At 40.0% G+C, this 19,497-nt stretch overlaps 1 protein-coding gene across 1 annotated transcript in view; it reads left to right on the plus strand.

Moving 5' to 3' along the window:
* Positions 1–230: 230 nt before the first annotated feature.
* The window catches only part of LOC124028470 (ribose-5-phosphate isomerase-like), a 34,648-nt gene continuing 15,381 nt past the window's right edge, over positions 231–19,497 (plus strand). The window contains exon 1 of the mRNA XM_046340517.1: positions 231–549. Coding sequence (XP_046196473.1) covers positions 346–549 — 204 coding nt within the window. The 5' untranslated portion in view covers positions 231–345. The remainder of the gene's footprint in view (positions 550–19,497) is intronic.

Below are 19,497 nucleotides of genomic sequence, written 5' to 3' on the forward strand. Positions count from 1 at the left end.
TGATTTCTGCATAGTGCAACTTTAACCTATAACAACAAAACGCCTAAATCAAAGGGTCATTTATAATTTATCAAATGACTGGAAAACGTACAGACGGTCCCTTTAATTGATGAACAGTTTTAAACCGTTCAGGGATGTTGGGGTGTTGAACGCAGCACTAATCGAGGAAGGTACATGTACACAGATATACATGTCAACAGTTCAGTGGGTTTAACGCGTTGGTCGAGCGGCATAAGGACTCAGCAACAACACCAACACCAACAACAACAACAACAACATAGTAGTAGGTTTATTTTGCAGCACATCGTGCATTTGTCAGTCCTTGGAGGAGGTTGTGTATCGTCGATGGGCAGGGCCATGCTCCTCCAGAGGTGGCTGGGTCCCACCCTGCTGTCAGCTGGCCACCGCTCTGCAGGAGGGCGGAAACAGACGCAGTTCACCCCCAGGCTGAAACACGTGTCTCTCTTTAGGAGTCCCAGCAGCAGACGCGGCATGGCGGAAGAAGCGAAGAAACGAGCAGGCTATGCTGCGGTGGATAATCATGTTCAGGTAACACAACTGATCTTGTGTTGACTAATATAGCTGACAATGGGGACAGTTCATGTGTTTTGTTTAGCAGATAGCTAGGTCAGCGACCGTGCTCAGTTCGGTGTGTTAATGTGGGGGTCATGCTGATGCTAAACACCTAGTTGACTGACTAGTACATCATGTAATGTACTACTGAAACATTAGGAAGTAATTAGACAGTAAACATACCGTGTCCAGGTACCTAGTTGACTGACCAGTACATCATGTAATGTACTAGTGAAACATTAGACAGTAAACATACCGTGTCCAGGTACCTAGTTGACTGACCAGTACATCATGTAATGTACTAGTGAAACATTAGACAGTAAACATACCGTGTCCAGGTACCTAGTTGACTGACCAGTACATCATGTAATGTACTAGTGAAACATTAGACAGTAAACATACCGTGTCCAGGTCCCTAGTTGACTGACTAGTACATCATGTAATGTACTAGTGAAACATTAGACAGTAAACATACCGTGTCCAGGTCCCTAGTTGACTGACTAGTACATCATGTAATGTACTAGTGAAACGTTAGGCAGTAAACATACCGTGTCCAGGTACCTAGTTGACTGACTAGTACATCATGTAATGTACTAGTGAAACATTAGACAGTAAACATACCGTGTCCAGGTACCTAGTTGACTGACTAGTACATCATGTAATGTACTACTGAAACGTTAGGCAGTAAACATACCTGGACTTCGACACGGTATCTAGCTAGTTGGCGCAGATATGTTTTGTGGCGGCCAGGTAGACTGTAGTGGCGGCCAGGTAGACTGTAGTGGCGGCCAGGTAGACGGTAGTGGCGGCCAGGTAGACGGTAGTGGCGGCCAGGTAGACGGTAGTGGCGGCCAGGTAGAAGGTAGTGGCGGCTAGGTAGACTGTAGTGGCGGCCAGACTGTAGTGGCGGCCAGGTAGACTGTAGTGGCGGCCAGTAGACGGTAGTGGCGGCCAGGTAGACTGTAGTGGCGGCCAGGTTTGTGGCGGCCAGGTAGACGGTAGTGGCGGCCAGGTAGACGGTAGTGGCGGCAGGTAGACTGTAGTGGCGGCCAGGTAGACGGTAGTGGCTAGGTAGAAGGTAGTGGCGGCCAGGTAGACTTGTGGCGGCCAGGTAGACGGTAGTGGCGGCCAGGTAGACGGTAGTGGCGGCCAGGTAGACGGTAGTGGCGGCCAGGTAGACTGTAGTGGCGGCCAGGTAGACGGTAGTGGCGGCCAGGTAGACGGTAGTGGCGGCCAGGTAGACGGTAGTGGCGGCCAGGTAGACGGTAGTGGCGGCCAGGTAGACTGTAGTGGCGGCCAGGTAGACTGTAGTGGCGGCCAGGTAGACGGTAGTGGCGGCCAGGTAGACGGTAGTGGCGGTAGACGGTGTGGCGGCCAGGTAGACGGTAGTGGCGGCCAGTGACGGTAGTGGCGGCCAGGTAGACGGTAGTGGCGGCCAGGTAGACGGTAGTGGCGGCCAGGTGACGGTACTGGCCAGGTAGACGGTAGTGGCGGCCAGGTAGACGGTGTGGCGGCCAGGTAGACGGTAGTGGCGGCCAGGTAGACGGTAGTGGCGGCCAGGTAGACGGTAGTGGCGGCCAGGTAGGTGCGGCCAGGTAGACTGTAGTGGCGGCCAGGTAGAAGGTAGTGGCGGCCAGGTAGACGGTAGTGGCGGCCAGGTAGACGGTAGTGGCGGCCAGGTAGACGGTAGTGGCGGCCAGGTAGACGGTAGTGGCGGCCAGGTAGAAGGTACTGGCGGCCAGGTAGACGGTAGTGGCGGCCAGGTAGACGGTAGTGGCGGCCAGGTAGACGGTAGTGGCGGCCAGGTAGACGGTAGTGGCGGCCAGGTAGACGGTGGCGGCCAGGTAGACGGTAGTGGCGGCCAGGTAGACTAGTGGTAGACGGTAGTGGCGGCAGGTAGACGGTAGTGGCGGCCAGGTAGACGGTAGTGGCGGCCAGGTGACGGTAGTGGCAGGTAGACGGTAGTGGCGGCCAGGTAGACGGTAGTGGCGGCCAGGTAGACTGTAGTGGCTGACTGTAGTGGCGGCCAGGTAGACTGTAGTGGCGGCCAGGTAGACGGTAGTGAGGTAGACGGTAGTGGCGGCCAGGTAGACGGTGTGGTGGCCAGGTAGACGGTAGTGGCTGCCAGGTAGACGGTAGTGGCGGCCAGGTAGACGGTAGTGGCGGCCAGGTAGACGGTAGTGGCGGCCAGGTAGACTGTAGTGGCGGCCAGGTAGACTGTAGTGGCGGCCAGGTAAGTGAACATGACCACAACAAAGCTGCACAACCATCTAGTGGATGCGCTACTGAGTGGCGCAGTGGTCTAATGTACCGCATCTCTGTGATAGAGGCGTTACAACAGACCCTGGTTCGATCCCGGGCTGTATCACAACAGGCCGTGATCGGGAGCCCCATAGGGCAGGGCACAATTGAAATATCAAAATGAACTCTGAACCAACTATATTAATTTTGGGACAGATCTAAAAGCATTAAACATTTCTATTCGCTACCTTGCTGTTGCTAGCTCATTTGTCCTGGGATATTAACATTGGCTTGTTATTTGACCTGAAATGCACAAGGTCCTCTACTCAGACAGTTAATCAACAGATAAAAGGGTAAACCTAGTTAGTGTCTAGGAATCTCTCCTCCTTTAGGCTTCTTCTTTGGACTTTATATGGCGGTTGGCAACCAACTTTAAGGTGCATTACCGCCACCAACTGGAGTGTGGACCTCAGTTCATGTTGCAATCACCCACGTGCGTTTTTGTTCCTAAAAACCAATGTGGAGAGGCGAGACTTGCAGCGCATCAAGTGTTACAAATAGAACCAAGTTCCATTTTAGCACCTGGCTACACAGATGCTCGTTGACGCAATGAGGGAGTAACGCGTAGGTTTAAATAATTTGGCTTGTGTACATGTTATTCAATCATCATCCACACTGCTCAGGAGCATCTGCACCATGCTGACCAGACCTCTGGTGCCCGTGTGTCCGCATGTTGATTTTGTGACACTGGACGTGCTGCATGTCCCGCCTCTCCCATCTCCTCGTTGGTTTTTAGGAACATATACCCACGTGGGCGATTGCAACATGAACTGAGGTCCACATTCCAGTCCAGTCGGACTGTGACCCCTTTGGTCACTTTATTTGTCTTGTGATTAGTTACAATGACATTACGCTCATTACTGTAAACACCAAACATGAGAATGAGTTGCTTGAGTCAGTAGAGAAACGTATACTTCATTATCTAAATTTAGCAATTCGTTATTATTGATAGGAGGCGACTTTAACATCACTATAGATAATTCAACTGATAGATGGCCCCCAGGTAGGCCAACCAATCAGAATTTGGGTTTAATACTTTTTATGGAAAAGTTTGATCTTACTGATATATGGAGAGAGAGGTTTCCGTCCGACAGATCATTCACTTGGAGTAACAAAACAGGTTCCAGACATTCCAGAATAGATGTTTGGCTTATATTGAAATGTATTGATAGTGTGTTGTACTCCCCTCAGACCATAGGGCCATTTACATTCCTGTCAAAATATTTACCCCTGATACTAACCTTGGTAGGGCATCCTACTGGAAGCTAAATGGCTCCTTGTTAAATAATGAAATTTGAATTTAAAGAGCTGCTCTCACACTTTTGGAAATGGCTTGTGAAGAAAAATCATATTGCAAGAAGTGTGAGCTCTTTTTAAAGTTGAGGTGGTCAAATATCTTATGTGGTCTTAATCTGGCTAAGAGCAGAGGAAACCTCCTTTCTCAGAGGTCACCAGCTGGCCTCTCGGGAGAAGAAGATGGAACTGATTGAGTTAATAAATCAACTGGATAATATATAGAGATGAAATCAACTGGATAATATATAGAGATGAAATCAACTGGATATACATAAATACACATACAGTTGAAGTAGGAAGTTTACATACACTAAGTTGACTGTGCCTTTAAACAGCTTGGAAAATTCCAGAAAATGTCATGGCTTCAGATAGGCTAATTGATGTCAATTGGAGGTGCACCTGTGGATGTATTTCAAGGCCGACCTTCAAACTCAGTGCCTCTTTGCTTTACATCATGGGAAAATCCAAATAAATCAGACAAGACCTCAGAAAAAAAGACCTCCAAGTCTGGTTCATCCTTGGGAGCAATTTCCAAATGCCTGAAGGTACCATGTTCATCTGTACAAACAATAGTACGCACGTATAAACACCATGGGACCACGCAGCCGTCATACCGCTTAGAAAGGAGACTCGTTCTGTCTCCTAGAGATGAACGTACTTTTGGTGCGAAAAGTGCTAATCAATCAAAGAACAACGGCAAAGGACCTTGTGAAGAAGCTGGAGGTAACAGGTACAAAAGTATCTATATCCACAGTAAAACAAGTCCTATATCGACATAACCTGAAAGGCCGCTCAGCAAGGAAGCCACTACTCCAAAACTGCCATAAAAAAGCCAGACTACGATTTGCACATGGGGACAAATATTGTACTTTTTGGAGAAATGTCCTCTGGTCTGATGAAACAAAAATAGAACTGTTTGGCCATAATGACCATCGTTATGTTTGGAGAAGAAAGGGGGCGGTTTGCAAGCCGAAGAACACCATCCCAACCGTGAAGCATGGGGGTGGTAGCATCATGTTGTGGGGGTGCTTTGCTGCAGGAGAGACTGGTGCACTTCACAAAACAGATGGCATCATGCAGGAGGAAAATTGTGGATATATTGAAGCAACATCTCTAGACATCAGTCAGGAAGTTAAAGCTTGGTCACAAATGGGTCTATCAAATGAACAATGACCCAAAGCATACTTCCAAAGTTGTGGCAAAATGGCTTAAGGACATCAAAGTCAAGGTATTGGAGTGGCCATCACAAACTACTTCCTACACCTGCATTGCTTTCTGTTTGGTGTTTTAGGCTGGGTTTCTGTACAGCACTTTGAGATATCAGCTGATGTACGAAGGGCTATATAAATAAATTGGATTTGACAAAGCCCTGACCTCAATCTTAAAGATCATTTGTGGGCAGAACTGAAAAAGCGTGTGTGAGCAAGGAGGCCTACAAACCTGACTCAGTTACACCAGCTCTGTCAGGTGAAATGGGTCAGAATTCACCCAACTTATTGTGGAAGGCTACCCAAAACGTTTGATCCAAGTTAAACCATTTAAAGGCAATGATACAAAATACTAATTGAGTGTATGTAAACTTCTGGCCCACTGGGAATGTGATGAATGGAATAAAAGCTGAAATAAATCATCTCTACTATTATTCTGACATTTCACATTCTTAAATAGTGGTGATCCTAGCTGACCTAAAACAGGGAATTTTTACTAGGATTAACTGTCAGGAATTGTGAAACTGAGTTTATACACCTTAGCAACCATCACTCCTGTGTTCCAATGGCACGTTGTGTTAGCTAATCCATGTTTATCATTTTAAAAGGCTAATTGATCGTAGGAAAACCCTTTTGCAATTATCTTACTACAGCTGAACTGTTCTGAATTACAAAAGCAATAAAACTGGCCACCTTTAGACTAGTTGAGTATCTGGAGTGTCAGCATTTGTGGGTTCGATTACAGGCTCAAAATGGCCAGAAACAAAGGACTTTCTTCTGAAACTCGTCAGTCTATTCTTGTTCTGTGAAATGAAGGCTATTCCATGCAGAAACTGAAGATCTCATACAACGCTGTGTACTACTCCCTTCACAGACCTCGCAAACTGGCTCCAGCCAGAATTGAAAGAGTGGGAAGCCCCTCTGTGGCCATCAATTTAGCTTCTAGCACCGGGGCCTTATCTTTAAAAGGAAGAGTCCTAATAACCACGGCTGAGGCATCTCTTGTCTGGACTAACATAGGGCAGCATATCTTTATATCTTGCCTGTAAAATAAGCGAAGAGCAACCAGATGATTTTCAACTTTCTGTGGAGAAACCGTACCAATTACATTAGGAAACTGTGAACACCGTTATGAGTATGGCGGGCTGAATTGTCTGGCCTTCTAAATAATAAGTTTAACATCAATTGGATAAGAAGACCCACTTCTCTGGGGAACTTTATTCCTCATGTCTTCTACTTTTGGTGGCCTTAACTTCATGTTGGTATATATTGGCGAAGTTCCAGTGAAACCTGTCGATGAAAAGCAGAACGTTTTCTTGGCATGGTCCTTAATTTATAAACACAATTTTTCTCCACACAGATATTATATATGGAATAATTGGGATATATTGTATAAAAATATTGGTTTTTAGAATATTGGTTCTGAAATAATATCCTATTGGTGAGCCAATTTGTAAATACAGAGGGTCTTTTGACTTGGTTCTAAGGAATTCTGATCACTATGTCATGTTGGTCCATTCAACAACAATAGAACTATAGGAACCTTGTTTCAACAGGATGTTGATTCTATACCTCATGTTGGTCCATTCAACAACAATAGAGCTATAGGAACCTTGTTTCAACAGGATGTTGATTCTATACCTCATGTCATGTTGGTCCATTCAACAACAATAGAACTATAGGAACCTTGTTTCAACGGGATGTTGATTCTATACCTCATGTTGGTCCATTCAACAACAATAGAACTATAGGAACCTTGTTTCAACAGGATGTTGATTCTATACCTCATGTTGGTCCATTCAACAACAATAGAGCTATAGGAACCTTGTTTCAACAGGATGTTGATTCTATACCTCATGTTGGTCCATTCAACAACAATAGAGCTATAGGAACCTTGTTTCAACAGGATGTTGATTCTATACCTCATGTCATGTTGGTCCATTCAACAACAATAGAACTATAGGAACCTTGTTTCAACAGGATGTTGATTCTATACCTCATGTTGGTCCATTCAACAACAATAGAACTATAGGAACCTTGTTTCAACAGGATGTTGATTCTATACCTCATGTTGGTCCATTCAACAACAATAGAGCTATAGGAACCTTGTTTCAACAGGATGTTGATTCTATACCTCATGTTGGTCCATTCAACAACAATAGAGCTATAGGAACCTTGTTTCAACAGGATGTTGATTCTATACCTCATGTTGGTCCATTCAAAACAATAGATCTATAGGAACCTTGTTTCAACAGGATGTTGATTCTATACCTCATGTTGGTCCATTCAACAACAATAGAACTATAGGAACCTTGTTTCAACAGGATGTTGATTCTATACCTCATGTTGGTCCATTCAACAACAATAGAGCTATAGGAACCTTGTTTCAACAGGATGTTGATTCTATACCTCATGTTGGTCCATTCAACAACAATAGAACTATAGGAACCTTGTTTCAACAGGATGTTGATTCTATACCTCATGTCATGTTGGTCCATTCAACAACAATAGATCTATAGGAACCTTGTTTCAACAGGATGTTGATTCTATACCTCATGTCATGTTGGTCCATTCAACAACAATAGAACTATAGGAACCTTGTTTCAACAGGATGTTGATTCTATACCTCATGTTGGTCCATTCAACAACAATAGAGCTATAGGAACCTTGTTTCAACAGGATGTTGATTCTATACCTCATGTCATGTTGGTCCATTCAACAACAATAGAACTATAGGAACCTTGTTTCAACGGGATGTTGATTCTATACCTCATGTTGGTCCATTCAACAACAATAGAACTATAGGAACCTTGTTTCAACAGGATGTTGATTCTATACCTCATGTTGGTCCATTCAACAACAATAGAGCTATAGGAACCTTGTTTCAACAGGATGTTGATTCTATACCTCATGTTGGTCCATTCAACAACAATAGAGCTATAGGAACCTTGTTTCAACAGGATGTTGATTCTATACCTCATGTCATGTTGGTCCATTCAACAACAATAGAACTATAGGAACCTTGTTTCAACAGGATGTTGATTCTATACCTCATGTTGGTCCATTCAACAACAATAGAACTATAGGAACCTTGTTTCAACAGGATGTTGATTCTATACCTCATGTTGGTCCATTCAACAACAATAGAGCTATAGGAACCTTGTTTCAACAGGATGTTGATTCTATACCTCATGTTGGTCCATTCAACAACAATAGAGCTATAGGAACCTTGTTTCAACAGGATGTTGATTCTATACCTCATGTCATGTTGGTCCATTCAACAACAATAGAACTATAGGAACCTTGTTTCAACAGGATGTTGATTCTATACCTCATGTTGGTCCATTCAAAACAATAGATCTATAGGAACCTTGTTTCAACAGGATGTTGATTCTATACCTCATGTTGGTCCATTCAACAACAATAGAACTATAGGAACCTTGTTTCAACAGGATGTTGATTCTATACCTCATGTTGGTCCATTCAACAACAATAGAGCTATAGGAACCTTGTTTCAACAGGATGTTGATTCTATACCTCATGTTGGTCCATTCAACAACAATAGAACTATAGGAACCTTGTTTCAACAGGATGTTGATTCTATACCTCATGTCATGTTGGTCCATTCAACAACAATAGATCTATAGGAACCTTGTTTCAACAGGATGTTGATTCTATACCTCATGTCATGTTGGTCCATTCAACAACAATAGAACTATAGGAACCTTGTTTCAACAGGATGTTGTATCTATACCTCATGTTGGTCCATTCAACAACAATAGAACTATAGGAACCTTGTTTCAACAGGATGTTGATTCTATACCTCATGTTGGTCCATTCAACAACAATAGATCTATAGGAACCTTGTTTCAACAGGATGTTGATTCTATACCTCATGTTGGTCCATTCAACAACAATAGAACTATAGGAACCTTGTTTCAACAGGATGTTGATTCTATACCTCATGTTGGTCCATTCAACAACAATAGAGCTATAGGAACCTTGTTTCAACAGGATGTTGATTCTATACCTCATGTTGGTCCATTCAACAACAATAGAGCTATAGGAACCTTGTTTCAACAGGATGTTGATTCTATACCTCATGTCATGTTGGTCCATTCAACAACAATAGAACTATAGGAGCCTTGTTTCAACAGGATGTTGATTCTATACCTCATGTCATGTTGGTCCATTCAACAACAATAGAACTATAGGAACCTTGTTTCACCAGGATGTTGATTCTATACCTCATGTTGGTCCATTCAACAACAATAGAACTATAGGAACCTTGTTTCAACAGGATGTTGATTCTATACCTCATGTTGGTTCATTCAACAACAATAGAACTATAGGAGCCTTGTTTCAACAGGATGTTGATTCTATACCTCATGTTGGTCCATTCAACAACAATAGAACTATAGGAGCCTTGTTTCAACAGGATGTTGATTCTATACCTCATGTCATGTTGGTCCATTCAACAACAATAGAACTATATATATAGGAACCTAGTTTCAACAGGATGTTGATTCTATACCTCATGTTGGTCCATTCAACAACAATAGAACTATATATATAGAACCTTGTTTCAACAGGATGTTGATTCTATACCTCATGTCATGTTGGTCCATTCAACAACAATAGAACTATATATATAGGAACCTAGTTTCAACAGGATGTTGATTCTATACCTCATGTTGGTCCATTCAACAACAATAGAACTATAGGAACCTTGTTTCAACAGGATGTTGATTCTATACCTCATGTCATGTTGGTCCATTCAACAACAATAGAACTATAGGAACCTTGTTTCAACAGGATGTTGATTCTATACCTCATGTTGGTCCATTCAACAACAATAGAACTATAGGAACCTTGTTTCAACAGGATGTTGATTCTATACCTCATGTTGGTCCATTCAACAACAATAGAACTATAGGAACCTTGTTTCAACAGGATGTTGATTCTATACCTCATGTTGGTCCATTCAACAACAATAGAGCTATAGGAACCTTGTTTCAACAGGATGTTGATTCTATACCTCATGTTGGTCCATTCAACAACAATAGAGCTATAGGAACCTTGTTTCAACAGGATGTTGATTCTATACCTCATGTCATGTTGGTCCATTCAACAACAATAGAACTATAGGAGCCTTGTTTCAACAGGATGTTGATTCTATACCTCATGTCATGTTGGTCCATTCAACAACAATAGAACTATAGGAACCTTGTTTCACCAGGATGTTGATTCTATACCTCATGTTGGTCCATTCAACAACAATAGAACTATATATATAGGAACCTAGTTTCAACAGGATGTTGATTCTATACCTCATGTTGGTCCATTCAACAACAATAGAACTATATATATAGGAACCTTGTTTCAACAGGATGTTGATTCTATACCTCATGTCATGTTGGTCCATTCAACAACAATAGAACTATATATATAGGAACCTAGTTTCAACAGGATGTTGATTCTATACCTCATGTTGGTCCATTCAACAACAATAGAACTATAGGAACCTTGTTTCAACAGGATGTTGATTCTATACCTCATGTCATGTTGGTCCATTCAACAACAATAGAACTATAGGAACCTTGTTTCAACAGGATGTTGATTCTATACCTCATGTTGGTCCATTCAACAACAATAGAACTATAGGAACCTTGTTTCAACAGGATGTTGATTCTATACCTCATGTTGGTCCATTCAACAACAATAGAACTATAGGAACCTTGTTTCAACAGGATGTTGATTCTATACCTCATGTCATGTTGGTCCATTCAACAACAATATAACTATAGGAACCTTGTTTCAACAGGATGTTGATTCTATACCTCATGTTGGTCCATTCAACAACAATAGAACTATAGGAACCTTGTTTCAACAGGATGTTGATTCTATACCTCATGTCATGTTGGTCCATTCAACAACAATAGAACTATAGGAACCTTGTTTCAACAGGATGTTGATTCTATACCTCATGTTGGTCCATTCAACAACAATAGATCTATAGGAACCTTGTTTCAACAGGATGTTGATTCTATACCTCATGTTGGTCCATTCAACAACAATAGAACTATAGGAACCTTGTTTCAACAGGATGTTGATTCTATACCTCATGTTGGTCCATTCAACAACAATAGAGCTATAGGAACCTTGTTTCAACAGGATGTTGATTCTATACCTCATGTTGGTCCATTCAACAACAATAGAGCTATAGGAACCTTGTTTCAACAGGATGTTGATTCTATACCTCATGTCATGTTGGTCCATTCAACAACAATAGAACTATAGGAACCTTGTTTCAACAGGATGTTGATTCTATACCTCATGTTGGTCCATTCAACAACAATAGAACTATAGGAACCTTGTTTCAACAGGATGTTGATTCTATACCTCATGTTGGTCCATTCAACAACAATAGAGCTATAGGAACCTTGTTTCAACAGGATGTTGATTCTATACCTCATGTTGGTCCATTCAACAACAATAGAGCTATAGGAACCTTGTTTCAACAGGATGTTGATTCTATACCTCATGTCATGTTGGTCCATTCAACAACAATAGAACTATAGGAACCTTGTTTCAACAGGATGTTGATTCTATACCTCATGTTGGTCCATTCAAAACAATAGATCTATAGGAACCTTGTTTCAACAGGATGTTGATTCTATACCTCATGTTGGTCCATTCAACAACAATAGAACTATAGGAACCTTGTTTCAACAGGATGTTGATTCTATACCTCATGTTGGTCCATTCAACAACAATAGAGCTATAGGAACCTTGTTTCAACAGGATGTTGATTCTATACCTCATGTTGGTCCATTCAACAACAATAGAACTATAGGAACCTTGTTTCAACAGGATGTTGATTCTATACCTCATGTCATGTTGGTCCATTCAACAACAATAGATCTATAGGAACCTTGTTTCAACAGGATGTTGATTCTATACCTCATGTCATGTTGGTCCATTCAACAACAATAGAACTATAGGAACCTTGTTTCAACAGGATGTTGTATCTATACCTCATGTTGGTCCATTCAACAACAATAGAACTATAGGAACCTTGTTTCAACAGGATGTTGATTCTATACCTCATGTTGGTCCATTCAACAACAATAGATCTATAGGAACCTTGTTTCAACAGGATGTTGATTCTATACCTCATGTTGGTCCATTCAACAACAATAGAACTATAGGAACCTTGTTTCAACAGGATGTTGATTCTATACCTCATGTTGGTCCATTCAACAACAATAGAGCTATAGGAACCTTGTTTCAACAGGATGTTGATTCTATACCTCATGTTGGTCCATTCAACAACAATAGAGCTATAGGAACCTTGTTTCAACAGGATGTTGATTCTATACCTCATGTCATGTTGGTCCATTCAACAACAATAGAACTATAGGAGCCTTGTTTCAACAGGATGTTGATTCTATACCTCATGTCATGTTGGTCCATTCAACAACAATAGAACTATAGGAACCTTGTTTCACCAGGATGTTGATTCTATACCTCATGTTGGTCCATTCAACAACAATAGAACTATAGGAACCTTGTTTCAACAGGATGTTGATTCTATACCTCATGTTGGTTCATTCAACAACAATAGAACTATAGGAGCCTTGTTTCAACAGGATGTTGATTCTATACCTCATGTTGGTCCATTCAACAACAATAGAACTATAGGAGCCTTGTTTCAACAGGATGTTGATTCTATACCTCATGTCATGTTGGTCCATTCAACAACAATAGAACTATATATATAGGAACCTAGTTTCAACAGGATGTTGATTCTATACCTCATGTTGGTCCATTCAACAACAATAGAACTATATATATAGGAACCTTGTTTCAACAGGATGTTGATTCTATACCTCATGTCATGTTGGTCCATTCAACAACAATAGAACTATATATATAGGAACCTAGTTTCAACAGGATGTTGATTCTATACCTCATGTTGGTCCATTCAACAACAATAGAACTATAGGAACCTTGTTTCAACAGGATGTTGATTCTATACCTCATGTCATGTTGGTCCATTCAACAACAATAGAACTATAGGAACCTTGTTTCAACAGGATGTTGATTCTATACCTCATGTTGGTCCATTCAACAACAATAGAACTATAGGAACCTTGTTTCAACAGGATGTTGATTCTATACCTCATGTTGGTCCATTCAACAACAATAGAACTATAGGAACCTTGTTTCAACAGGATGTTGATTCTATACCTCATGTTGGTCCATTCAACAACAATAGAGCTATAGGAACCTTGTTTCAACAGGATGTTGATTCTATACCTCATGTTGGTCCATTCAACAACAATAGAGCTATAGGAACCTTGTTTCAACAGGATGTTGATTCTATACCTCATGTCATGTTGGTCCATTCAACAACAATAGAACTATAGGAGCCTTGTTTCAACAGGATGTTGATTCTATACCTCATGTCATGTTGGTCCATTCAACAACAATAGAACTATAGGAACCTTGTTTCACCAGGATGTTGATTCTATACCTCATGTTGGTCCATTCAACAACAATAGAACTATATATATAGGAACCTAGTTTCAACAGGATGTTGATTCTATACCTCATGTTGGTCCATTCAACAACAATAGAACTATATATATAGGAACCTTGTTTCAACAGGATGTTGATTCTATACCTCATGTCATGTTGGTCCATTCAACAACAATAGAACTATATATATAGGAACCTAGTTTCAACAGGATGTTGATTCTATACCTCATGTTGGTCCATTCAACAACAATAGAACTATAGGAACCTTGTTTCAACAGGATGTTGATTCTATACCTCATGTCATGTTGGTCCATTCAACAACAATAGAACTATAGGAACCTTGTTTCAACAGGATGTTGATTCTATACCTCATGTTGGTCCATTCAACAACAATAGAACTATAGGAACCTTGTTTCAACAGGATGTTGATTCTATACCCCATGTTGGTCCATTCAACAACAATAGAACTATAGGAACCTTGTTTCAACAGGATGTTGATTCTATACCTCATGTCATGTTGGTCCATTCAACAACAATATAACTATAGGAACCTTGTTTCAACAGGATGTTGATTCTATACCTCATGTTGGTCCATTCAACAACAATAGAACTATAGGAACCTTGTTTCAACAGGATGTTGATTCTATACCTCATGTCATGTTGGTCCATTCAACAACAATAGAACTATAGGAACCTTGTTTCAACAGGATGTTGATTCTATACCTCATGTTGGTCCATTCAACAACAATAGATCTATAGGAACCTTGTTTCAACAGGATGTTGATTCTATACCTCATGTTGGTCCATTCAACAACAATAGAACTATAGGAACCTTGTTTCAACAGGATGTTGATTCTATACCTCATGTTGGTCCATTCAACAACAATAGAACTATAGGAGCCTTGTTTCAACAGGATGTTGATTCTATACCTCATGTTGGTCCATTCAACAACAATAGAACTATAGGAACCTTGTTTCAACAGGATGTTGATTCTATACCTCATGTCATGTTGGTCCATTCAACAACAATAGAACTATAGGAACCTTGTTTCAACAGGATGTTGATTCTATACCTCATGTCATGTTGGTCCATTCAACAACAATAGAACTATATATATAGGAACCTAGTTTCAACAGGATGTTGATTCTATACCTCATGTCATGTTGGTCCATTCAACAACAATATAACTATATATATAGGAACCTAGTTTCAACAGGATGTTGATTCTATACCTCATGTTGGTCCCTTCAACAACAATAGAACTATATATATAGGAACCTTGTTTCAACAGGATGTTGATTCTATACCTCATGTCATGTTGGTCCATTCAACAACAATAGAACTATATATAGGAACCTAGTTTCAACAGGATGTTGATTCTATACCTCATGTTGGTCCATTCAACAACAATAGAACTATAGGAACCTTGTTTCAACAGGATGTTGATTCTATACCTCATGTTGGTCCATTCAACAACAATAGAACTATAGGAACCTTGTTTCAACAGGATGTTGATTCTATACCTCATGTTGGTCCATTCAACAACAATAGAACTATAGGAACCTTGTTTCAACAGGATGTTGATTCTATACCTCATGTTGGTCCATTCAACAACAATAGAGCTATAGGAACCTTGTTTCAACAGGATGTTGATTCTATACCTCATGTCATGTTGGTCCATTCAACAACAATAGAACTATAGGAACCTTGTTTCAACAGGATGTTGATTCTATACCTCATGTTGGTCCATTCAACAACAATAGAACTATAGGAACCTTGTTTCAACAGGATGTTGATTCTATACCTCATGTCATGTTGGTCCATTCAACAACAATAGAACTATAGGAACCTTGTTTCAACAGGATGTTGATTCTATACCTCATGTTGGTCCATTCAACAACAATAGATCTATAGGAACCTTGTTTCAACAGGATGTTGATTCTATACCTCATGTTGGTCCATTCAACAACAATAGAACTATAGGAACCTTGTTTCAACAGGATGTTGATTCTATACCTCATGTTGGTCCATTCAACAACAATAGAGCTATAGGAACCTTGTTTCAACAGGATGTTGATTCTATACCTCATGTCATGTTGGTCCATTCAACAACAATAGAACTATAGGAGCCTTGTTTCAACAGGATGTTGATTCTATACCTCATGTCATGTTGGTCCATTCAACAACAATAGAACTATAGGAACCTTGTTTCAACAGGATGTTGATTCTATACCTCATGTTGGTCCATTCAACAACAATAGATCTATAGGAACCTTGTTTCAACAGGATGTTGATTCTATACTATACCTCATGTTGGTCCATTCAACAACAATAGAACTATAGGAACCTTGTTTCAACAGGATGTTGATTCTATACCTCATGTTGGTCCATTCAACAACAATAGAACTATAGGAGCCTTGTTTCAACAGGATGTTGATTCTATACCTCATGTTGGTCCATTCAACAACAATAGAACTATAGGAACCTTGTTTCAACAGGATGTTGATTCTATACCTCATGTCATGTTGGTCCATTCAACAACAATAGAACTATAGGAACCTTGTTTCAACAGGATGTTGATTCTATACCTCATGTCATGTTGGTCCATTCAACAACAATAGAACTATATATATAGGAACCTAGTTTCAACAGGATGTTGATTCTATACCTCATGTCATGTTGGTCCATTCAACAACAATAGAACTATATATATAGGAACCTAGTTTCAACAGGATGTTGATTCTATACCTCATGTTGGTCCCTTCAACAACAATAGAACTATATATATAGGAACCTTGTTTCAACAGGATGTTGATTCTATACCTCATGTCATGTTGGTCCATTCAACAACAATAGAACTATATATATAGGAACCTAGTTTCAACAGGATGTTGATTCTATACCTCATGTTGGTCCATTCAACAACAATAGAACTATAGGAACCTTGTTTCAACAGGATGTTGATTCTATACCTCATGTTGGTCCATTCAACAACAATAGAACTATAGGAACCTTGTTTCAACAGGATGTTGATTCTATACCTCATGTTGGTCCATTCAACAACAATAGAACTATAGGAACCTTGTTTCAACAGGATGTTGATTCTATACCTCATGTTGGTCCATTCAACAACAATAGAACTATAGGAACCTTGTTTCAACAGGATGTTGATTCTATACCTCATGTTGGTCCATTCAACAACAATAGAGCTATAGGAACCTTGTTTCAACAGGATGTTGATTCTATACCTCATGTCATGTTGGTCCATTCAACAACAATAGAACTATAGGAACCTTGTTTCAACAGGATGTTGATTCTATACCTCATGTTGGTCCATTCAACAACAATAGAACTATAGGAACCTTGTTTCAACAGGATGTTGATTCTATACCTCATGTCATGTTGGTCCATTCAACAACAATAGAACTATAGGAACCTTGTTTCAACAGGATGTTGATTCTATACCTCATGTTGGTCCATTCAACAACAATAGAACTATAGGAACCTTGTTTCAACAGGATGTTGATTCTATACCTCATGTTGGTCCATTCAACAACAATAGAACTATAGGAACCTTGTTTCAACAGGATGTTGATTCTATACCTCATGTTGGTCCATTCAACAACAATAGAACTATAGGAACCTTGTTTCAACAGGATGTTGATTCTATACCTCATGTTGGTCCATTCAACAACAATAGAGCTATAGGAACCTTGTTTCAACAGGATGTTGATTCTATACCTCATGTCATGTTGGTCCATTCAACAACAATAGAACTATAGGAGCCTTGTTTCAACAGGATGTTGATTCTATACCTCATGTCATGTTGGTCCATTCAACAACAATAGAACTATAGGAACCTTGTTTCACCAGGATGTTGATTCTATACCTCATGTTGGTCCATTCAACAACAATAGAACTATAGGAACCTTGTTTCAACAGGATGTTGATTCTATACCTCATGTTGGTCCATTCAACAACAATAGAACTATAGGAACCTTGTTTCAACAGGATGTTGATTCTATACCTCATGTCATGTTGGTCCATTCAACAACAATAGAACTATAGGAACCTTGTTTCAACAGGATGTTGATTCTATACCTCATGTCATGTTGGTCCATTCAACAACAATAGAACTATAGGAACCTTGTTTCAACAGGATGTTGATTCTATACCTCATGTTGGTCCATTCAACAACAATAGAACTATAGGAACCTTGTTTCAACAGGATGTTGATTCTATACCTCATGTTGGTCCATTCAACAACAATAGAACTATAGGAACCTTGTTTCAACAGGATGTTGATTCTATACCTCATGTCATGTTGGTCCATTCAACAACAATAGATCTATAGGAACCTTGTTTCAACAGGATGTTGATTCTATACCTCATGTCATGTTGGTCCATTCAACAACAATAGAGCTATAGGAACCTTGTTTCAACAGGATGTTGATTCTATACCTCATGTCATGTTGGTCCATTCAACAACAATATAACTATAGGAACCTTGTTTCAACAGGATGTTGATTCTATACCTCATGTCATGTTGGTCCATTCAACAACAATAGAACTATATATATAGGAACCTTGTTTCACCAGGATGTTGATTCTATACCTCATGTCATGTTGGTCCATTCAACAACAATAGAACTATATATATAGGAACCTTGTTTCAACAGGATGTTGATTCTATACCTCATGTTGGTCCATTCAACAACAATAGAACTATAGGAACCTTGTTTCAACAGGATGTTGATTCTATACCTCATGTCATGTTGGTCCATTCAACAACAATAGAACTATAGGAACCTTGTTTCAACAGGATGTTGATTCTATACCTCATGTTGGTCCATTCAACAACAATAGAACTATAGGAACCTTGTTTCAACAGGATGTTGATTCTATACCTCATGTTGGTCCATTCAACAACAATAGAACTATAGGAACCTTGTTTCAACAGGATGTTGATTCTATACCTCATGTTGGTCCATTCAACAACAATAGAACTATAGGAACCTTGTTTCAACAGGATGTTGATTCTATACCTCATGTTGGTCCATTCAACAACAATAGAACTATAGGAACCTTGTTTCAACAGGATGTTGATTCTATACCTCATGTTGGTCCATTCATACTATAGGAACCTTGTTTCAACAGGATGTTGATTCTATACCTCATGTTGGTCCATTCAACAACAATAGAACTATAGGAACCTTGTTTCAACAGGATGTTGATTCTATACCTCATGTTGGTCCATTCAACAACAATAGATCTATAGGAACCTTGTTTCAACAGGATGTTGATTCTATACCTCATGTTGGTCCATTCAACAACAATAGAACTATAGGAACCTTGTTTCAACAGGATGTTGATTCTATACCTCATGTTGGTCCATTCAACAACAATAGAGCTATAGGAACCTTGTTTCAACAGGATGTTGATTCTATACCTCATGTTGGTCCATTCAACAACAATAGAACTATAGGAACCTTGTTTCAACAGGATGTTGATTCTATACCTCATGTTGGTTCATTCAACAACAATAGATCTATAGGAACCTTGTTTCAACAGGAT

Source organism: Oncorhynchus gorbuscha, unplaced genomic scaffold (assembly GCF_021184085.1).
Source record: "Oncorhynchus gorbuscha isolate QuinsamMale2020 ecotype Even-year unplaced genomic scaffold, OgorEven_v1.0 Un_scaffold_4236, whole genome shotgun sequence".
Taxonomy (NCBI): domain Eukaryota; kingdom Metazoa; phylum Chordata; class Actinopteri; order Salmoniformes; family Salmonidae; genus Oncorhynchus; species Oncorhynchus gorbuscha.